The 24,353-nt window shown below is 39.0% G+C and overlaps 1 protein-coding gene across 24 annotated transcripts in view; it reads right to left on the bottom strand.

The window, feature by feature from the left end:
* msi2b (musashi RNA-binding protein 2b) overlaps nucleotides 1-24,353 on the bottom strand; it is a 249,468-nt gene that overhangs the window by 166,359 nt on the left and 58,756 nt on the right. For all 24 annotated transcript variants that reach the window (XM_088615733.1, XM_088615744.1, XM_088615730.1 and 21 more), the window contains exon 6: nucleotides 13,365-13,457. In XM_088615733.1, the coding sequence (XP_088471859.1) occupies nucleotides 13,365-13,457 (93 nt within the window). The remainder of the gene's footprint in view (nucleotides 1-13,364; nucleotides 13,458-24,353) is intronic.

Here is a 24,353-nt window from a genome sequence, read left to right as displayed (position 1 = left end):
CATGATTTGAGCGAGTCCTTACAAACAGGCTGTCAGCACGATTACCTCTCTGATTGCTAAAGTGAAACAGGATCTGAAAGCTGAAAATTACTGTTATAATACAAGTTAGGTAAGTGATATTAACCCTGTCCTGTGCTGGGGAGTGTAGGGAGAAGGGGTTTCCACTGTGTGTGTTTCTTGTGTTAATCAGCAGACTAAGTATCAACAACTCTAATAAAGAAGTTACAATAAATGCATAGATACTCCAAATGTATAAAAATGAAAGAAAGTAAGTCCCCACTGGTAGATGCATCATCGAAAGAGGCATTGATCACTGTGTGGTAAAAGTACTTTATGAAATATTTCTCAGACTTCTGAACTTTAAGACACCAATAAAGTCCCAATGGCTTGTATTTCTACTAGCAATAGAACCTGCAAGACTCATTGCTGGACTGCTGTAACACAAAACCTTGGGAATATTAGGCAAGGCATGCACACCCTTAACCTAATTGTCCATAATTATATGGAAGCCATTCTTAAGCAGCAGGAATTTCTTGAGTTTAAAATGTTTTTTGTAATTAGAGATGGCTGATTTGCTCGTTATTGGATTTTGAGCACATACACATTTAGTGCACATAAGAGATCTAAGAGGTTGGAGAAAAAAAAGTGCACAAAAAATTAATGGTGACAGGTAATGGATCGTACCCTAAATTTGTTTAGTTTTAGAGCACCCCTGTTTAAATTCAATGTCCCTCTCTCTCAGGGTGTTCTGCAAGGTTCCTGTGGTGAGATCAATACTTTTTAGTATATACATCATGGGTGCCCAACTCTGGTACTCAAGAACTACTACCCAGCAGGTTTTATTGGCCTCTTTGAATTTCCATCTTCTTAAAAACAAGTAAGCAAATTAGTTTAATTCAGTAATTAAGGGTTCAGGTGGAAATAAAGTCAAACATTATGGCTTTCCAGGACTTTAGCTGTGCACCTCTGACTATTACTCAGATCATTAGTCACCATGAACTTGCATTTCGCAAGATATGAATCAAAACCACTTTGCATCCAAGCATATCAAACAATGATATATTGACGCATGCTTTTAGCACTTTTCTGGACACTCCCTTCAAAGCGCTCTACAGGAAATGGGGACTCCCCTCCACCACCACCAATGTGCAGCATCCACCTGGATGGGTCATGAATTCTGCAGCGTGTACTAACTTCAACTACTTTACATCAGGATGTATCAGTCATCCTTAAGACATTTTACTGGCACCTCGAGACATTTAGAGTGGACTTCCAAGGTTTTTTCTGTTTACACATAAGGCTTCGAATGGTCTGGTTAAGGATTTATTACATGAGTATAATCCAGGTCTTAATCCAAGATCTGACGATTCAGGCCTTCTTACTCTACCAAGACAACATTCCATACAATGGGCGAGAAAGTTTTGGAACCAAATTAGAGCTTGTAACGGGTAATTTGCCTCACACTAGGTTTCACAAAGCCAATTTGCTGTGCTTTCTTTAAACTGTGCTTCAAGTATGTATAGCACCCAACTGTAGTTGTACTATTTTTATGATTTGTGTAAGGCAACAGACTTAACACGACTTAAAAACCTGGTAATGAAAAGGATAACCAGCATACAAATCCACCAAGTTGCAGTTAAGTACAAAGTATTTGAATTTTGATGTGTAGCAACTGTATCAATGGACTAGGAATGTCCTGAAGGGAACAAGCTGATTCTGGTTTCGACCAATGAGAGAAATATCTGCTGTGTTGAAGAAGGCTGAAATGAAGTATACAAAACTACAGTTCAATGTTTTTTTTCCTCTGTTCATTTTTCTTGGAGCCCACAGGAAAGAGGACTCAAATTGTTAAAAATATACAACTTAAGATAATGCAATTTTAATTCCATGTAAATGAACAACCTCCAAAAAGTGTAAGGTTTTCTCCGATTACATTAAATCTACTTTAATTCATGTTAGTGTTCCTCCAGAAGCCTATATCTTCAGTACTTCACAAGCTTACATTGGTGGTCTAGGGACTTCTATTAAGTCAACACTAGGCCATCTATCTATAAACACACTGTTGGACGTCTTGGCAGTGCCATAATCGGCCACCATTTCCTGTAAGGACTGCTCTGTGGAGACCAGCCAGCTGGAAGATGTCAATGATGTGGTCCCAGCAGGAGACGTATATAAAACAATAGACGTTTCCCTCCAGTAAAAAGCCATCCTTCCGGCTTACTCCTGATCAGAAATAATTACCCGAGATGGGATTTCGAAACCACATACAGGGTTCAAAGTTAACTAAGCTCAAGCTTCAAAACAAAATAAAAAGGTTCACTTAGGCATCAGGGCTTATCCTGGCTGTTGTGTTAAGCAGGGCTCATGATCAAAGATGAGGGAAAAAAGGAAAGCAAGAAGCAGCAGCTTAAATTAATTTATTTTATCACAGTGCAACACAACATCTTTATTTATCTCCTAACTTGCATATTTTTTAATTAACCAAGGACCACCGCAGTGAATAGATCCGCCATGTTTTGGGTCCTACTGTGAGCAGTTTCGTCTCCTTGATTTTCCTTGATGTTTTATATTTTCCAGAGTTGCCCAGTTCCTTGCTTCCCAACTAGCTACTTGACAACCTAAGTTCACTGATGATCCAAGATGTGACCTCATTGCTAAGGCCCAATCATTGGCCCAGTCAGTGATAGGGCCATCAGAACTTGGTGCTGCAATGCATGTGGTTGCTATACCCAAGATTACTGGCCTCTCTGGCACATCAACAGAGTGAAATAACCAGAGGTTTCCTTCTGACAACATAATCACTATATTTCTTCTTGTTTTTCTGAATGCTGTAAAACCAGAAGCCGATAAAAGCTCGGTAACCAAGCCTTTAGATGCAGGGAGGGGGGCATTTATTTATTTTTCTTCCGTTTTTAATATCTGCTAAGAACCCCAAAAAAATATCTTTGCTGTATATCGAGTTCAACATTCAGAATTTTTTTTGCAGATTTGGCACAGTGTGGGTTTTGCCAAAAGAGGACGAACATCTGTGAAAAGGATCCATCTCTGAGGGCAAACCGGCAGCTTGTTATCATTAAGGAGGCGATTCATGTGCTCCCCACCAACCACGGCTTCTCTTCTTGTTACACTGGCTTTTGCGGAGGCAGTCGCACCAGATGTCTGTAACTACCTTCAGATGGATGACAAGCACCTGCTGTCGGGGGAAATTAAATAGCTCATCTGTGGGGTTTTTTCAATTATTTAAAAAATTTTGCTTTAGTTTGTTTCAGAGGAAAACAGTTGACCGAATGTTGCGAACATTGGAATGTAAATTCACAATCTGTCTTTTAAAAATGCACTGACAAAAAAAGTGAGCTGTTTTTGATGAAGGTAGTGCTGGCTTGAGCTATTAGTTGCATTAGTTAACACTGGTGGAGAGATGAGACCTTCCTCCCTGGAGTCAGAAGAATACCAAAGATGAAAAACATTGAATAAATATCAAACTGAAAAATGACTTTTGTTTCTGTATATGAATGTTATTTGCAGATTTATGGTGCTGTACCCATGTAGTATTCAAGGGGATGTGGACCTCCTAGTCTCACAGACTTCATCACATCTTATACCACTGTGCATTGTGTACTTATCTGGCTGCGTTATATTTGGGACAGAATCAAACCCTTGAAACTTCGGCAAAGCTGAAGAAAGAATAACAACCCAAAATCCTTTTATGTTTTTATTAAAGGCAAGAACACACACATCGAATCGCTTCAGGCTTATACAAAGCACCTATTAAAAATATCTACAAACAGCTTTCAGTAAACTAGAACACAACGGAGTGGTAAAGATCAGCTCAATGTACTTAGAAATAAAGATGTCCTTCGCAATAGGCAGCTTTAATTTAGCTTTTCACTGTCCCATTGTGTTATGGATCCCATATTATAATTTGTCCACAAAGGGAGCACAACCAGCTTGAATCCTGAAGCCTTTGTCTGGCAGCTTTAACAGCTCATAAAGTCATCTAGCAAGAATTTACTTTCAGTGAATACTGATGGCATAGACGTTTCAACAGTAAACAGTGGTAAAAGATCTTATACTTAAACCAGTGGCAATTAATTCTATACAAACTATAGAAAATGTCTTACAGTATCTACTTTAAAAATCACCAAGTCCTTCCCCATGTGGACACACAATATTGTTCATGATGAACAAGATCTAAATGCACAATCTCAACAGCTTTTGTTCAGATGCACAGAACAAGGTTATAAATGATAAGAGGCCATTTGCCCATCTTGCATAAACACACATTCCATTTAAAATCACATCAATACAAAATGATATGTTTTTTCGAATGCATTATCTGCTTCTTCCCTTGAAAACACCCTGGGACTCCCTGAAGCAGAGGCTGTAGCTGTGTTATACAGTCATTCTCCGCCATGTAAGCACAGTAATTGTAAAAGATGTTCAATCCCTTTGAGGCTTCATTAGGCTTTTGCATCAAAACTATAGACAAAAACACCCTCTACCTTTCAAAGAAAGAAAGCAAGAGAAACCTCGTCCTGCTGCTACACAGGCTACAACATTTACCCAGTACTTTCAAAAGTGTTTTGAGTGGGAGGCAGTTATTCCAAAGGGAAACAGCAATTTTCGCTGTGATATGTCACAGAACAGAGCCACAGAGGTAGACTGTAAATTGGGCTACAGCACAGGCAATGTCTATACAAAAACACAAAACACGCATTCTGCTTACTTTTTATTTAAGAATAAATGTATTGCATGTCTACAAACTGTAGGCATTAACCACTGCAGGCATTAGCATGATTATATACTTTATCTGAAAATTAATTAATACGTATAATGCAGTGAATATGTCCAACACTCAAAACTTGAAACCACTCCTCCAATTAGAAGGGAAAAGAAAGTCTCAAAGATAATTAAAAAGAAATTCTAAGTTTCCTTTTTTTGGACATGTTCAGAATTTATGCATGAAGGATACTCTGTCCACTATTTGCCTTTATTGCCATCTCCTGTAAAACAAAATGTAACCTCTTACCTCCAGTTCTCAATATACACCGCAACAATGAAAGAAACTGATATTCTAAACCATTATTTTTTCTTTTAAAGATCATAAATGCCTTTTGAATAAAAGTTATTACAACTTGAAGGAATCTCCACAGGTTAATGCACTATATTTATGGAATATAAAACACTATGCAACCCTAAAAAAGATGTTTTTTTAATCCTAATAGCTCCCCAGGACAATTTAATTGGTGCGTTTCATGGCTGCAAAGTGCAGAAACAGATTCTAATCTGTCCATTTCTTTATGGGCTCCAAGATGAGCAGAACTAATCTGATGGGGAGATGGAATGCAGCAAATGAGTTGAGCATAAGCACCACTGCATCTTTTGAGAATCTTTGAAAATGTGAAATTTGAAAGGGTGCTTTCCATACAGTTCAGATATGGATTTTTATTTTATTTTTTTAAGATTACCACCTTCATGTGACATGACTGAAATGAGCAGGTGCCACAAACCAGAGCAATCTTATTCAATCTTCTTTAAACTGATTGTTCTTTAAGTGAAACTGTCTGGGTCTAGTGGCCTTTAAACCCATGTGACTCTACTAGTGAACAGCTGTGGAATACATACCATAGTAAATCCTATATCCTTGTGTCATTCAGACATTCAATTGTAATAAACTCTAACTGAGGCTGCATTGGGAGAGGAAGAGCAGGGCACTGTCCTGAACAGGGTAATGTTAGACCTCTGGTTATCTGCAGCAAAAATAATTTGTGAGTTAATCTTTCATTTAATAGTAACAAATTCCCTTCACCTGTAAACAAAACAAATATTATCTTTACAAAACTCTCAGCCATACTTTGCACTAGTATTTAAAAAATGGTGATAATTTATGCACACAATCTTTTCTTGGGTGTTGCTTTCCTTTATTAATCATCCATTTCCAACACCAACTGGGCTAAATGAAGTGAAATTCTCTGACGCTTAGGTGAATGTCCAATTTAAAGGACCTCCAGTGTGAAAGGTTGTATCAGGCCTTTGATTGGCTGGATAAGAATCAAAAAGGAGTGTCTGCCAAAGCAAAGTGGAGTTGTATGAAGAAACAGGTGTAGCTCTGGAGAAAGAATATGGCATTAGGAGCAGAAAAGACTGCTTTTCCTGGACTGTCCTGTCATTCACAGACTGAGTGACACACAGGCAAGGTTCAGATTCTGCCTTGTGTGAAGAAAAGATTAAATCTGATGCACAGCAACGAGCCTTTTCTCGCTAGGAGGACCTAAGTGGTCACAGAGCACATCTGATGTGAAACAAGGCTGAGAAGGTCTGGTTTAACCAAAAACTCACAGAGCCAATGCCATTATCAATCAGGTTGAATGGAGCTTCAAAAGCATCAAAAGGCAAGGGGATATATTCAAGTGGAATTCTTTTGGGCACAAAGCCTACAGGCCCTCTGTTCAAATACTACTTGCACATCTATAAGTTCCTCAAATACAAAGCAACTGCAGCAGAGACAAAGAGATGGAATCCTTACAGAGGCCTGCCTGGCAACCATCTAAGTCCTCAGAAATCAGGCCATGTCAAAAGGCCATTACAGTAGCATTGACTGTAGTAACAATGACCTGTGGTGCCACAAGAAGTCTAAGATTTGAGTTTAAAGCTTAAGTTTGGTATTAGGGAGTTCAAAGAGAATAGCAATTAGAAAGCCCATATAGCAGTTGGAATGCTAAATTAAGTTCTAAAAGTGTACGTGTCTGGCAGATGGAGTGAGGGCTAAGCTATAGAAATAAACGTAGTTAAACAATTAGGTTACTTTTTTCTTTATTGTCATTATACAGCTATTTTCTCTCATCAGTAATGCACGATTAGCTACCAGGTGTTCGTAAATCTTGGCTAAGACCATTGCTGTGCTATGGCCCGTAAAACTACTTTATTTATAGTATTAAGATACAGGTGTTTTAATCTTGATTAATACAGAACAAAACTCAAGTTAAAAGGAAGCACAGCCAAGATTAAAAAATTCCCATTCCAGAGTGTGTGTTTTAACACTGGCCCCCAGTTTCTGCTACTGTTGCCAAAGCACTGTACAAATGAAGGTCAGAGAGGCATCTTAAAACCCAGAGAAACAGCAAGTTTACAGAGAGTTCAGGAGTTTTTTTTAGTACTTTCAAATGACATCACAGCAAAAGCTTAAAGATTCTGTGCCATTTAAAACAAAATTTTCATGTGGCATATGGCATTAAAATGACCACATGAAAGTTACTGTACCACTTCTTACATTCTGTGATAGTGAAAATCTAGAAGGCCCCGACACTTCAAAAACATCCTTGAGTTAGAGAAATGTTTTAAGGAAGACATTTTCACTGTCATGGCTCATGGTGTAACCTTGGAGCAATAATCAGCCAGAACTTGGTAACATTCTCATAGTCTTGAGTCTGTCTCGCACATCAAATGACTGGAAAGCAGCACACTCTGGGATAGTATCTGCACATCTTATTTCACTGAAGGAACCTCCAAACTACAGGACCCAGTGTGACCATACAGCTCAATGTACAGCGTTGTTTTAGCTCACTTCCACACTATTTTTTTAATATTGGAGCTGAAGAAAGTGATAGACAGAAGAACAAATTAAAACAAATTAAATTTTGATACAAGCAAGGTACTGTTTAAGCAATGGGGTTACTCTGTTTGTTGATGAAGAACAGTATAGAGCAACTGAGTTCTTTTCATCTATCCAGAGTGCAAGTGGAGAACAAGAAATTGTTCCAGTTTATTCACTGTGCAGCAACAGCAAACACAATGGGAGCTCAACAGCTTTCTGAAGATACGTCTTCAGTTAACTGGCATAGGTAGGCATATCACATAGACAGCACTCTATTAGTTAGAGAAGTTAGATAAGAGACAATAGGACAGCAGTAGTACAGCAATGTCTTTAAAAGCTCCAGCTATAACTAGGTTATTATAATTGACCAGTATATTTTACCATTTTAAAAAAGCTCAACAGTATTTAAAAAATTATTTGAAAATCTGTTTTCAATGAGTAATTACCCTTAAACAGTCAATTGTCAGATCACTAACATAACAGCTTAGGATTCTAGAACTCAAGACAGGGAGACTTAACAGCAACCCTGGCTGGACATTAAAATTAAATGTGTGTCTGTCTGGCACCTCTGGCCCCCACCCTCCCCCCACTACCACCCTTGGGCTAACAATACAACAGAGCAATCTCCTCAGCTATGAGATCACTAACATCACGAAGAGAAGGGTGAGACAGCCTGGCTCGGAAAGCATTTGCCAAGACCAAATGAATCGTGTTTTCAATCTTCACAAGAGACTGCCTCCTTTCACTCATTGGCACCACAGCCAAGGCTACAATTTTGAGTGGTTTCAAAACCCCATTGAAACCAATACAGTTTACTTGCACGAACATCACTTTCAAAAAACATCTTCACATAACTAATCCTGCGGACTCAAAAGGATGAAAGAATGGCTTCACCTTTTTTCTACCCCCTCCCATGTCTTATCTAATTCAGTTTTCCCGAACCAGTGGGGAGAACTAAGAGGCATGTTAAAAGGATTGTGTGCTTCAGCCTTCTTCAAGATTAACCCTTTCTTAGCACCTTGTAGCTTGTCTGATTAATAAAAACAGTAAAGCATGGAGGTGCAGGCTGGGGGGTATAACGGCTGAACTGCAGCTTAACTATGAAAACCAATAAGCTAATTAGCCAAATTATAACTGATCAATTATGATTTGGTGTAAAGATCATTCTGTAATACACAAACCAAAACACTTTCTCCAGAATCATATGACTCCAATAAAAAAAAACAATTTCATGTTTAGCAATTCTCTTAATGTAAAGCATTCATATTTTCAAATTTATTTAATTTCCAGGCTTGGCTAAATTCTGATAACCCAGAACTAATTCAACACCATTCTGGAATAAAAAGACCACCTCAAAGTTTATATTTTATACTTTAAAAGACATATTCAAATCTTGCTTAATGTCTAGTGGCACAGGAAGGCTTGAGCAAAATGCTAACAGACCTTTATGCGGTTTTTATATGCTACACCTGCAATAACAATTTCATTAAATATCAGCACTCCACAAGGTATGGCAAATTAATAAGCAGGAAAAAGTTGCCTGGTGCAGGACTTCATGTTACCATGAGTCGTTTTTACAGAATAAAGCTGGGTCTGTGGAGTATAGAACAAACTACTCCTGTTGCAGCCAACACCCTGACTTCTTTCCACCATCTAAATAAGATCCTTAGATCAATTAGCTACGAACAAAACAAGGTGGGCTGAACAGGTTCCTGATGCTTGCAACTGTTGTCATGCTTAGTTTAAAAATTAGCTAATTTTTGAAAAAGAAAAACCTTCAAACAGAACACATGAATAAGCTTTTGGGAAATGATAGTGGACTAAGTGGTCCTAAGCGATAAAAAATGTTTATTTGCTTTATGCTTACTGTCAACCAAGACGGTTAACACAGGTTAACAAAGAACAAGAAAGCAGAAGGACCAGCAGTCAAACAAGTGTTAATGTTGGTGACGCTGGCAGTGTGCTTTCATCTTCTGTGGTCAGGCAACTGAAAGTTGCCTGACAAAGGCTGAATGGTGCTGAAGAGGTTAAAAGTCCTCCAGGAACAACAGTAGCTGGCTCCCACCCAGTGGGACATGGGAACCAGGGCAGGCGAGGTATAAAGGACTGATTGTAGCTGCCTATTGGCTTGGAAACAACTTGCAGGCCTAATGAAACTAAACCCTGGTTACAGCGGCGCAATAAAGGCCTAGACCCTAATGAAAGAAAGGATGGGGGAACAAAGAGCAGGAGTTGTTTCAGCTTATCCAAATAAGAGCACTTTGTTTTGAGACCCACTCAAAGCAGATTACAATAAACCAATGACTAAGCATAAGCCTTCCCAACTAATTAGGCCGTTCACCACATTTATTACAGATGGAGAAGTTTTTGTTGTTGTGGCAGTCATCTTGACTCTTCATGTCAGTTTAAAATGAAACTTCACATTTTAATAAGTGGGAAACCGGAGATGTTTTAAAAACGTTTTTAAGACCTCTCTTTGCCAAAAAGGTAGGGTCAACATTTTTAGATTTGGATCATTTTCATGGATGGTGGGCATGGTTCTGGGACCTGAAAACTAAGGATTCTGAACCGTTTCACAATGCAGACGTCATCACGCCATCCGATCATACCCTGGCACTGTTTAATATTTGTATAGCATTAAGTACTAAAAAAATAGCATTTTCTCAGTCATTTCTTGACAATAATTTTAAAAAGAATTGAATGACATGTAAAACTAATAACTCCTCAGGACTATTAATATTTAAATTAAACTCAGTGATGTCCCTTAAACAGCTTTGATGTCACCATCACCACCTTCTAGTCTGATCTCGTCAGATGTCAGAAAATAAATGAAGTAGAGCCTGGTCTGTACTATGATGGGAGGACTGCAAGTAAAAGTAGGTGACTTGTCTAAGTGGAGTTGATGGCAATCTTCATTCTGGACCACAAATTCAAAACCAATTCCCCAGTACAGTGACCCCTACATTATGCGGTAGGAGGCCATTAAAGGCCCCATGGCTGAATTCAAGAGACTGAGAATGTTGAACCTGGCTAAATTCCACACTGGGCTTGTACGGTCTGGCCTCCCTAAAGTTCTCCCTTAATTCAATTGCTGTAGCAATTTTACCACTTCTTCATCTGATCACCTCTGTATTAGGACTGTTGGTTCATATCTGCTGCACATCAACCAGGTAGTTTTCTGCATTTCAGTGGCAAATAAAGTGTCTCTCCTCCTGTATATTTAGGGTCCTTGGTGATGAAAAATGCTACACAAGTGCAATTACTTAATGGACAAATAAAATAATAAAAATGTAACATGAAAAGGTTGATGGTCTTCATTGTACAATAACAGAGATGGGTGCCCTTGTAGTTTATCAATACAATTAAGACTTTAATCAGCTCACTACACACAAGAGCCATAAAAAGGTTTATGCTGAAAAAAGCATGGTTTTTTTATGTGTGCAGAAAATCTGACACTATGGCTATGCGTGTCAGTGAAGCTCAGTGCCGATTTAACATGTTCAAGTTGATTAAGTGGTTCAAAGTGATTGAGTTCTGTTCTGGTGATGAAAATCACACTTTTGGGTAACTGTGGTAAACGGAATCTGAAGTAGCAGCTGAATCGGATGCATTAAGTACGTGTAATGGAGAGTATGCAAACGGGACTGAATGTAAAATGAATACCTAAAAAACTAGAAAGCAGATGACTTAAGAGAACCAAATAAAACTTTGGGGAAAAAAAACAATCCTTAACAACTCTTCCATCTGTTTCAATTAATGTGTCAGGGAGGAATGAGAAGTACCACTATTTGATTCAGGATCAATGTCTGCCCTTGTAAACAGAATTAGAACCTGCCAGACATCAAGAACTGGATACAAACGCCTTCAGACAAATATTAATTGAAAAAGTTCTTGATGATAATTAAACTGTAGTCTTGAAACACCTGTTTCTTCAACATTCACGGGAAAGAAAGCAATCTTCTCTCCTGATGTAAAGCTGAGGAACAGCATCCCACTGTATCTCGAGTTTTTTCTACATGATTGACACCTACAGTATAGCATTTTTGAGCATTTCTGATTTTGGGACCTGTAGACAGGTTAAACTATCTTCACATAGGTGCTGAATTTTTCAAGTATATTTGGAGTAACCTTTTATAGATTACTGTAGTAAGAAAATATTTAATATAGCTTTTCATGCTTGTATAATTTGCACAAATACCTGCAGCCTCATGAAACCTGAAACAGAAAGCACTTTGCAATGCTCTCTTTTAAAGCTTGCTTAGTGTGTTCTGCACGGATGCAAAGAGTGACACTTGAACAGACAGATTCTCTGACCCTATTGGCCACGCCACCTGTTTCATCCTTCTCTGAGCTCCCTGATCAGCAGGCAGCATGGGCACCTACGACCTCTGCTTCACTTCTGCTTAATTGGCCTCTACTGCACTTAGGCAGCCTGTGCACAAAGTCATTCCGAAACAGGCTCCGAGTTCTCAACATCCTACAGTTCTGTTTCAGAAAGTTAAGACTGCAGAGCCATAATGAACATGGACTGCAAGATATGCAGGTATACTCGGTTTTAAAATTAAATTAAAAAAACCTCCAAGTCTGTCAGTTGCATTAAGGACTGGGCTGGTGATGGGGGAGACTAGTAGACTGAAATGTTGTGACCTTAAGCCGAGTACAGCCCTGATTTTGCATGACAGTGAAACATACTCAATCAGGCTCTGATTTGTTTTTCTCTCTAGAAGGGTTTGAAAAAAGCCTTAAGGGAAAAAAAATGCCAGCTTGGAAACAGAAAACGAGATCTGTCTGAAGAAACTTCATATAATCAAGCTGCATCAACGTAAAAGCATTCAATCAAGAAAAATTTGTGTTAAGCCCTATTCAATCATGATTACAGAGGCAGCTCTGAATATTTACTTGCTGCTCAGTACCCATTTCTTTTTCCTCTTTTTATATTGCAACCTTTATTTAACAAGGATACACCGAGATTAAAATCCCTTTCTCAAAAATGGCCTGTCCTCAAAGCCCATTACTGAGTAACACAATGGACTAAATCTACCCTGAATCTTTCAGTGTCGTTTAAATGAGGACAGTTTTTGCCACCTGAAAAGGCAAATCAAGACCGATAATGATGCAATCCAGGAATTTCCATCTTAACAGCTACATATGCTTACGAAGCTACAGATATCAATATACACCTTCCTAGCACTTTCCTGGATGGGGCTGGGTAATGCATGCATCACTGAGGTTGCTGCTCCTAGTCACAGAATGTTGACCAGTCATTTTTGGCTTTGAGTGCCCAGGGAAAGAGAACCTGGCATGATCTTGGGACGGAGATGCAGCTGGAGATGGATCTTATCATAAGAGACAAAACCCACATGGTAAAGCTTAAACAATGTTGAAAGGCACCACGAGATTAGAGGAGACTACAGCTTTTCTGTAAGATTAATTTTTCCAGCACTTAAAGACAGGAAAATGCTTTTGGAGGCAACAAAATCAAACTGCAGAATTTAAACGAAGAAAGATCCTGTCAATAAAATCATGCAGCTCGGGACCTTCCTTCAGTAGAAACAAACCAGCATGCAAATCTAAAACCACATAACACACATCAGCATAATACGAGGACTTACTAGAGGTCATAAAATAGCACAAAACAACATACAAAAATAGAACAATAAAAAGGTGTGCATCAGTTTTACTATTCAGTCTAATTTGGAGATGCAGCAATTTAATTCATGGTGTAAGACCTCTCAGAATTATTGCTAATAACTCCCAAAAGCGATCTTACCTTCCCAAATTGTTCAAAGTACTGCTTCACATCTTCCACTACTGTGTTAGCTGATAATCCGCCTACAAATATTTTCTTTGTTCTTGTGACCATCTGGAAAAGAGGAAATAAGAACAAAAGGAAATTTTAAAGTCAGGTAGTATTTAAAACATCAAAACCAGATTGTTCAAAACCAAAACAATAGAAATTCATTTTAACCAGTAGGAAGGGTAGTTTTGGCATACAGAGAGGATGTTATTGGGCTGAAAGTAACAAAAGGAATTTTAATATCTAAATAACAAGGATATTTTTATAAGCCGTTTTGTTTTAGTTCTTTCATTTATCTTGTCAATAAAGGTGGTTAAGAGGACCTCTCTAACCCTTTTGTGCCTGTTTTAACATCAAAGACAAGTAGCACTACCTGTCCCTTTGCTACACTGAGATTCAGGAAATGTAATCTTTTATGTTCACAGAGCAGATAGCATTGTAGTTTAATGGTGTGATGTAAAACCAAATACCTGTGTACAATGTGGACGTTACAGACCCCAGAGCACTGTTTCTACAAGAGGCAAGGGGATTAATACCTCATGTACCAAGTAATATCCCTGTTCAGCTCAATTAACTTTTTTCTTTTTTTGCACTGTTTACAGAAGAAAAAGCATCTCCAAAACTCAGCTTATCTCTGTGACTTGCTGACCAATGTGAGGTCTTTGATATGAATGTAATAAAATAAAAATCGACCAAAAACATGCATAAAACAAATTATGCGAGGAAACAATGCTTCTAGAAAAACTAGAAGACTTGGTAGCATTTAAGTGTCGCTATAAAAATTCATGTTGTTCTGTTTAGGGTTCTAGTTTTATCGCATTAAAATACAGGTATTTCACACACCCTCAAAATATCAGCAAATTCTCATCTTTGTATCTTTCTAGACACTACCAACAACGTCAACAACTTCAACTGATTAAGACAAATCTCAAATTGATAATTTCAAAAAAGGGCTTATAACTAACAAAAAAATATAGCAGCGCAATGACCTAATTTAAGGGTACAATTATCACTCTACATTTCAACCATGAGATGGGTATTTAACATCTGCCTAAATCATTTTCAAGAAACTAAACATTTTCCTTCCTTTTCAACATACTGAATAATGCACCGATTATTAATAACAGCAAAACAACCAGTAATCTCCTTTTCCTTTCACTTACAATATTAGCTGTCTACTTTTGCATATCTTTTCTGTGCAAACACCTGCATTTCAGGTGCACACTGCCCTCAGCAGCTCACACACTTGGTAACAGGCTGCAAAGCTGGTGGCTAGTGACTGCACACTTCAACCAGTGCCATGCATTTGCATGAGTAGTAAAGGTTATTTGCATGACAGGAGGAAACAGCCCTGCCACATGGCAGCAAGAGCAGAACAGCCACTCTTCCCATTGGTACTGCAGAAGGTTATCTCTTTGGGACGATCAGAAGCTGTGCATTGGAGAGGCAGTTGATGATAAATGGTGGTGTGGGTATTTATCAACATCACTTACATTTATCACTAGAGATCTTTGTAATAGAAATGCACTATGGTAGGACTTCAGTCTTCATCTCTCCCAGGCTTGCAACATCTTTTACAGCTGTTTCATCTGCTTCCCTTGATAAATAATCTTACTGTCTTCCCAAGCCGTTGTAAGTCATTTTCTGCACTTGTGCTCGTCAGCTTGTCTTCGGTGAGTTAAGTTTTTAGTGCGGTTTTTATACTTTCTGACAGAACAGCCCATGGCTGATGGGATTTCTTAGGCTCTGGACCAACGCAATTACTTTCACCATTTCTCTCCACAGTGACAACAGAAAACAGCTGTTCCTTCTCCATGCTTCTCTCTTGTTTTAGAGAAAGAGCAGTACATTTCTGGTTGGAACACAGGACACTCAAAGATGATTCTCGATCAATGAGCATGCATACATGCCATCAGTTAATACAACCTTTGTCGAATCTCAAGATCTTTAACAAAGGGACAGAGATAATACACAGAACGTTTCAGACACCGGAACACTTTTTGCTTCGGCAGGACAATATCCTACTCCGGCATGAGGGGGTCAAACTAGTATGCTGCTCTTGAGTTTTTCACCACCAATTCACCTTGAAAGGTTTCTATGCATCCTAGCAAGCCTATATAGCCTGAAGACCAGAGGCTAAGGAATCACTTGACCATAATCATTCCATCTGGAGAAGAACTGAGAAAGCACAACACATTCTACAGGCTTTGTCACACTAGAATCTTGTGCACATCAATTCCGAATCCAAGTCTTAAACAGCACTAAATACTTCTTAAAAAAATATTACTTAGCTTTGATCTTTCCTTGCACTTCCATTTGCATATTGTTAGAACGATTAGATCATAAATTCTAAATACAATTAAGCCTCTGTGCTTTTAGACAAAATTAATAATGCCACACTACAATGACACTTCATTTTATGATTACTCAGGACTATGTGATTGAGAGGTTGAAATTATGGATGTAGTTGCTGCGTCTTGTAATAGCATGCTTCAACAGAAGAAACAGCTTCTGTTCTTATTGCTCAGGGATTTGAAGATTCAGCGCCTGCAATTAATATATGAGCTTCTCATTATTTGTGTAAATTTGAATGGCTGTGGCTGTATTACAGTGGAGATATTTTCACACGAACCCGTGATGAGAGGTAGGTGTTAAAAAACAATTTAACAGGGTTCCCAAGAGGCTTATTGAATTAAAGGTTTTACTCAGAATGAAGAATGTGCCAGGTAGCCTGGAGATTGCTGGTTCAAATCCAGGTTATGCCACTAGTCAAATGTGGTAAGGAGCTCCTAGGAAAAGGTGCAGAACTGGCCAAGTGCTTCCACTCTTGGATAAGGAGAAAGTGGCTGAGGAATCATCATCTCCAAGCATGAACAAGCACAACGTGCTTGCACTGAAACCTTTGTCAGCTCTTAGCACAATAAAAATGCACATGACTTCACAATTCTGGTGAATGTCATCATCTCTCCTGAGATAATTTAAGGGTTTGTACTTCTGAGCTAGCTTAAAAGATAACTGACAAATGCACCTTGACGAGCACAAATGGAGGAAGGATGAAGGATAATTTAGCAAAAATAAAAAATAGGGCAACACAGTGATGTGGCCGGTGTAGCTACTGCTACAGGTGTTTGGTCTGATTACAAATCGACATGTCTTTTGTGTGAAGTTTGCATTTTATTCGTATGCTTTGGCTGCTTCCCAACTTCCAACGAGATGCAGACTAGATAAAGTAGTCCCAATGCTTGTATGTACCCTGTGATGGACTGGTGGCCTGTACATGGCGCAGTACTGCTGGGCATATCTGTTTCTGGGATAGGTTTCGGGCTGCCACAATGTTTACCAAGAACAAGCATCTCTCTCATAATGGATGAATGAAAACAATTACCCCCAGTAAAAAACATTTATGGATTTATTTCAATGTTAAGAGTTACAGTAGAAGATGGTATGGTAGATACCAGGATATGGTAGAGCCAAAAGAGTAAATTCATGTGTGTATACAGTACACAATTCTCCACAATTTAGAGATTTATTTCATTGTGAGTAATACTTTTTTTACAGAAAAGGTGTAGCTTAATTTATCCAATTGACAATACCTGCAACAAACAGCAACATACAGTGCCTTGCGAAAGTATTCGGCCCCCTTGAACTTTTCAACCTTTTGCCACATTTCAGGCTTCAAACATAAAGATATAAATTTTTTATTTAATGTGAAGAATCACCAACAAGTGGGACACAATTGTGAAGTGGAACGAAATCTATTGGATTTTTGAAACTTTTTTAACTAATAAAAAAATGAAAAGTGCAAAATTATTCAGCCCCTTTACTTTCAGTGCAGCAAACTCACTCCAGAAGTTCAGCGAGGATCTCTGAATGATCCAATGTTGTCCTAAATGACTGATGGTGATAAATAGAATCCACCTGTGTGTAATCAAGTCTCTGTATAAATGCACCTGCTCTGTGATAGTCTCAAGGTTCTGTTGAAAGCGCAGAGAGCATCATGAAGACCAAGGAACACACCAGGCAGGTCCGTAATACTGTTGTGGAGAAGTTTTTGGATACAAAAAGATTTCCCAAGCTTCAAACATCCCAAGGAGCACTGTGCAAGCGATCATCTTGAAATGGAAGGAGTATCAGACCACTGCAAATCTACCAAGACCTGGCCGTCCCTCTAAACTTTCAGCTCAGACAAGGAGAAGACTGATCAGAGATGCAGCCAAGAGGCCCATGATCACTCTGGATGAACTGCAGAGAACTACAGCTGAGGTGGGAGAGTCTGTCCATAGGACAACAATCAGTCTTACACTGCACAAATCTGGCCTTTATGGAAGAGTGGCAAGAAGAAAGCCATTTTTCAAAGATATCCATAAAAAGTCTCGTCTAAAGTTTGCCACAAGCCACCTGGGAGACACCCCAAACATGTGGAAGAAGGTGCTCTGGTCAGATGAAACCAAAATCGAACTTTTTGGCCACAATGCAAAACGATATGTTTGGCGTAAAAGCAACACAGCTCATCACCCTCAACACACCATCCCCACTGTCAAACATGGTGGTGGCAGCATCATGGTTTGGGCCTGCTTATCTTCAGGAAGGACAGGGAAGATGGTTAAAATTGAGGGGAAGATGGATGCAGCCAAATACAGGACCATTCTGGATGAAAACCTGTTGGAGTCTGCAAAAGACCTGAAACTGGGACGGAGATTTATCTTCCAACAAGACAATGATCCCAAACATACAGCAAAATCTACAAAGGAATGGTTCACAAATAAACGTAACCAGGTGTTTGAATGGCCAAGTCAAAGTCCAGACCTGAATCCAATTGAGAATCTGTGGAAAGAGCTGAAAACTGCTGTTCACAAACGCTCTCCATCCAACCTCACTGAGCTCGAGCTGTTTTGCAAGGAAGAATGGGCAAGAATTTCAGTCTCTCGATGTGCAAAACTGATAGAGACATACCCCAAGCGACTTGCAGCTGTAATCGCAGCAAAAGGTGGCTCTACAAAGTATTAACGCAAGGGGGCCGAATAATTTTGCACGCCCCACTTTTCATTTTTTTATTAGTTAAAAAAGTTTCAAAAATCCAATAGATTTCGTTCCACTTCACAATTGTGTCCCACTTGTTGGTGATTCTTCACATAAAATAAAAAATTTATATCTTTATGTTTGAAGCCTGAAATGTGGCAAAAGGTTGAAAAGTTCAAGGGGGCCGAATACTTTCGCAAGGCACTGTATATAGTGAACATTGGACTATTGGTATACAGGCATCAGTAAGAACATTCTAATAATGGGGGAAATATTTCAGGGAAAGAGAAAAAAATTGAAATGACACTGGATGTAGGAAAATTGTAAGCAATTTGTTTTTATTTAGAGGCTGTGCGAGGTCTTCTGCTGCTGATGTTGGCATTTTAGCCTTGTCATCTTTCACAGACTATGTTTGATAATTCTTGGTGCATCGTGTATTTTTTCCCCTAAGGTAAGAATGTTAGCTGTCAGGCTGTTGGTGAAAGATACTATTATATGACTCTGTATTGGGCAGAGTTCTCTTCACTCTGGCTGCAAGGTGCTGATAAAACAAACTCCTCCAACAATAAAGAAGTGAGAGGAAAAAGGGGAATGGTGGGAAATATTGATGGACTTTTTTCCCCAGTTTTGGTTAAGTAGCCTCATCAGGATCCTTTGTGCTTTTCTGCTTTGGGAGGTGAAAGACTGGAGCTCAGTGTGCAGTTTTTCTTTCATTTTTCTAAGCTGACATGGCTGAACGTCATGGACTAAAATCCAAGGCTTCTTAACACAGAACTCTCTGCGAGGTAAAGGCTTCTTTCCAAGGACATCATTAACCCTGTCTGTCCTAGAGCAGCTGTGTGCTTTATGGGTTGGGATTGCGTCAGCCATGATTTTAGAACATTTGTTCAGAACTAAAAAAATACCAAATGCATTTCATAAGCCCTGCAGCAGATTTCAGGAGAAATGTCCCACCGCTTTACAGAGCTGGAGAAATGAAAAAGGGCTGACAATTTATATTTTAGCTATGTCCTTCGGGCAGTGGATAGACTTCAGACTTTTTATTAGATGAACAGACGTCATGCTGCCCCAAAACACTGCTTTATCACAAAGTTGAGAAAGTCAGATGGAAATTCATGTCTCATCTGAACCAGAGATTACCAAGAGAACACGTATAAAAATAATTGAGAGAATGGTCTACTTCACAGGAAAGTTAGAAGATACAGAAGGCAATGCTTAGGTCAACATGGACAACTGCTACCTAGGTGCTCAGTTGGCCTCCTCTTCAGACACTGAATAGGTCTCCCTATTGCCGACTGTCATCACAGCAAAGACTCGCTGGTTTGCCGCAAGTTCATAATCAACTTGCCTGTATTGTAATGTTTATATTTACTCATTTATATTCTGTGATTAGCTAAGACGACAACTTTTGACACTGATTAAAGGTGACTGACGTGGGCCCCTTTCTAAAATAAAGAAATAAGTAAATGACAAGAGACTCTTGTAGTGCAACAAGGATGCTTTTTAATCAAATAGTCCTCTTTGCTTCCCATGATGATTTCCAAAGCTAGTTCACCCTGATTAAAGAGAGATAATGCAACTCCCAATATCCCCTCCCCCATCGCCTCCCTCAGCCCCATCATCTCAAATCACACATCTATGGTTGATTACGGGGCGCCCAAACTGCAGTTTCGAGCAAGCCATTTCCCTCTGCCGGCACAGCTAATAATTCTTAACAGCAGATGCTGCAAATGAAACTGCGTTTTACTTCTGTTAATGTGAGGCATGTGTCACTGCCTTGACTGACAGGAAACAGAGCCCGCCACATTCTATTCACAGTTTCTATATTTAGCAGTAGTGCTCCAATTTGTACATATTTGCAATGTGGAATATTAATGCAGTCATTCGAATGCGTTTTCAAGCCTTGTCAACAAATGCAGAGTGCCTCTGTGTCTACAGCTAACCTTGATTGACAGCCGTGGCAGTGATTGGCTGCGAGTGCTGATTAGCTGATTAGTTACATTGACGCCAAACTCTGTAAAACCCCAAGGCCGCTCTGGGGCCGGCAGACACTCTCCAAAACCTAAGCCACTCCACTCCACTCGGTATGAGGCACCGCCACACGTTTACATACATGGACATATAAGGCAAGAAAATGTTTTTTTTTTCTAAAAGGCTAGCTTGCATGTCTATCAAGAAGAGCAATAACACAATCTTGGTCTCAGAAGAGATCTTCCAATTGAGGTTTCACTATAGGTGACATTTAAAGTTAATTTAACTATTAGGAATGGGATGGAAAATTAAGTTCTGTGATTTGTCATTCTTTCTTGAAAATAAAAGTTAAGGAGATATTTTCTTATTTAAATGAAAATACACTATACAGTGACATTTTTCCAAAGCCAAAACAACAGAATGTGCTTGGTCAGAAGTCTATGTGGAACCTAATGGTCACCTAAACAGCAGACATTGTGGTTTATTTTGTGCAAATATTTGAAAAGGCAAAATAGCTATAAGAATAAGAGAAGAGTATCCTTGCCTTTTTAAGAAGTGGCCCAATCTCAGCTCTAGTGTACATAAATAGAGCTCTAATTGATAACTACAATACAATTAGGGTGAGTAGATGAGCAAGGCAAAGATGCTTATTGCAAATGCCGACTGACAGGCCAAAGCACTCCAGCTCTAGATTACACCAACAATTTGCACAAGGACAACCACCAACAGCTGACAGATAGGTACAAAGCAAGGATCCTTTATTGGATGCCAGGCAGAAGCAAATGAGATCCTGATTTATGCAATGGAAGGCTTTTCAAACAAGTCACCCACAGCACGTTAAAGCAGCACAGTTGGTATTTTCTGCTTTTGTATTAAATTACATAAAATGTTTTCTGTTTTAAGTCTCTTATCCCCCTGTTCTTAACTGTGAAACACTTAGCCAAAGTTTTTTTGCAGTTTCCTTGCAAACGTACAGTACATGTAAACAGGGGGAATCTACACAAACAGGTCTAGACCCCTGGGATTTTTCTTAAAGAAGCCAAAACAGAAAAAGAACTATTGGTGTGGTGTTAACTTGCCTGGATACTCAAAGAACAGGCTCTAGGATACAATCCCCGGGTGAACAAAGGATAATCCACACAGTAGAAATCACATGGACGGTTTTTTCACACAATATCAGGTATCTGTGCAGTAAACAATCCATCCTCGTCAGGCACCTATTCTCCCAAGATCCCCTGCCAGCAGAAACAGGTCATTTATGAACACTCGGTGCGAATTGTTTTGTGCATTCTTTGGGCACAGAAGACATGGTGTCGTTTGCATATTCCAGACCTCCTACTTGTTCCTCTTGTGTTTAGATAAATCATCTGTTAATACAAATTAAAAATCACTAAGAACAGAAAAGTAGTAAATAATGAATCAGGGAAAATAACATGTAGCCCATGTAGCATGGGAATTTCTCTCATGCACTCAAAAGGTATTAGAAGACATGGAAAAAATTTAAATCATCAACCTGAGCATACTACTACTCAGGAAGGGAAAAAAACAGGAAATCCATTTCGGGTAGGATTTCCAAGATAAAAAAAATAATTATTAAAAAGCAACAGTTGCTGCATATGCAGAGCAAGCTGATTCTTATTTAGACAGGGTTAAGGGGTAGATCTAATGAATTCGTAATTAAGATCTAAAACTGACGGCCATGATTTTGTCTCATCTTCTCAGTGATGCCAAACACTCCCACCTTCCCTTCAGCAACCAATCAGGAAGCCTTCCTATCAACTGAAGGAGACAAAGTAGCCTTGTCTCAGAGTGGCGGTGGCATGTTTCCAGCTGATGGCTGGCATTGATCAGTCCGACAGGAATACTGTCCCAGATCAACCTCCTGTATTATTCAAAGCTGATGCTCTTCACTTTTACTGAAACTTAAAAGCAGTTAATCTCATGTCCTGTTTAGCCCCATTCCTCAAACAGATCATAAAGAAACAAATCTAAGTGACTGGTGTACCCACAGGTCAATAATTTCTGCAGTAGATGTCAAGTATATTTGTATATGGGTGAACTTCAAACAACACCATGCCTTCAGCTTTTCATTTCTAAATTCTGCACAGGTCCAGTCAGACACCCTGCACAGGGTCAGAACCTCACACTTCTCTGCTAGCTCTACTGTGTCTCACAAGTCTTACTTTGTAGAGATTAAAAGGGTCAGCATACCTAGCCTTCAGAAATTACTTTTTCAGATTTAGATAATTTAGCCTGACTACCTGACATCTATTCTTTTTATGGGTAGGCCTGAAATGTATTTTACATCTAGCTAAAGGTACTGTGATGTTGCACTGTGGTATATTTTCATAAGATTACACTGCTCAGAATTGACATGCACCTGTTTTTAATTTGCCAGAAGTGTGCATAGCTACTAAGTAATTACATGCCCTTGACAATTTTCCAAAACTATGTTATACTGCAGCTGATACCAAATTAATCCCCAGATCCTTGGGTTATTGCCATGAAATAGCTCAGTTTCCCTTTGTATTTTTTAAAATGATATGAAGGACATGAGGAAAAATAAATTTCTGTAGTGCTATTCAGCTATATCAAAGATCAACACATAAACCAATAAATATTGACAATGTGGATAGAGGAACTACTATAGTTTTTCTTTGAATATTATTTTATTGAAATAATTATATGTCTCACATACTCGTCCCATAGTCAATAGATTATTCCACAATTATGATGGATACAAGCAGCTTAAAGCTTATTACAGGACCCCAGAGGTACAGAGCCCAGTTCACCTCCCACACTCCCTCAGATAACCTACACTGCATTCCAATGAGGTTTCTGACCTGATATACAGCTGGGAAAATGAAAGAATATTTTCATATTAAGGGGAGAAAAGGAATAGAAAAATTGAGAACTGCTCCTCAAAGCCTTGCTGAAAAATTAATATATGCTAATTAAGTGCTTGCTTGAGGCAAAATCTTGGAAACTTTAGCAGGGGAGTTATAAGCACTTAACAAATTACTTACACTATTAGGCTGGAAGCAGTATACATTTTTAAAATGACTGGATTTTTTACTATAATAGCTTTGCCATCTCTGAATCTTTTTTATACTGGAATATCAAAATACCAAAATAGGCATGTTTTAGTTCAAATCTATGTTCTTTTGAGGACTACTCATGCTATAAAGCAGGTCCCTTTGCATAAACAAACCAGAGCCCAGACATACACGCACGTCCTGCTGAATGGAAGTCAGACAGTCCTGTTCGGTGTGCTGGCAACATGTCCCACCTGATGTCACCTGAGCTTCATGTCCAGGCTCTGCCCATTACGCACACAGTGAAATCCTAAAACCAACTACTCCAGCATTCAGCTAAGATTATTCAAAACAAGTGATACATATTAAAGTCCTGCTCCTCTATGGTGTTTACACTTGCAGAAAAGGATCACCTAGTTTCCAGAATGCAGGGCCTTTAGTAACCAGAGGTAAGACAAATTAACAAATTTAAATTTACTTTTACAACCATATCTTAGAAGACCTATGGAACACAATCCCCCAAGGACTGGAACACTGGCTCAAAAATAAAGTAAGGCTTGAGTTTCATTGGCATTTATTGAGTCATTGCAAAGCATGGGCTTCCACATGCACACTAGCATTTCCACTCACTCCTCCACAACTCGGCAAAGGGTGATTCAGTCTCTCTCTTGAGCCATTTGTGCCAAATCATAGCTGACTAGAGGCCTTGTGGTCTGAACTGCACAGGGCCAGACTCAAATCCCCAGTGACCAAAACGTGTAACAAGTCCTAGAGGGGACAGGCTGGCTGAGCAAACCACTGCACCACCCTCCCTCCTTTCAGTTTAATTGGATAATTTTTGCATTTTGTTTTTACCCCCTAAATTCAGTTGTCAGTATACCCAATTCAGTCAAGACCTAGTTTTTCCTCCTTTACCCATGTCAAAAATGCCAAACAG

Source organism: Lepisosteus platostomus, chromosome 22 (genome assembly GCF_059453375.1).
Source record: "Lepisosteus platostomus isolate fLepPlt1 chromosome 22, fLepPlt1.hap1, whole genome shotgun sequence".
NCBI classification, from domain to species: Eukaryota; Metazoa; Chordata; class Actinopteri; order Semionotiformes; family Lepisosteidae; genus Lepisosteus; species Lepisosteus platostomus.
The sequence above is the reverse complement of the archived record's forward strand: the minus strand, read 5'-3'. Positions and strand labels throughout refer to the sequence as shown.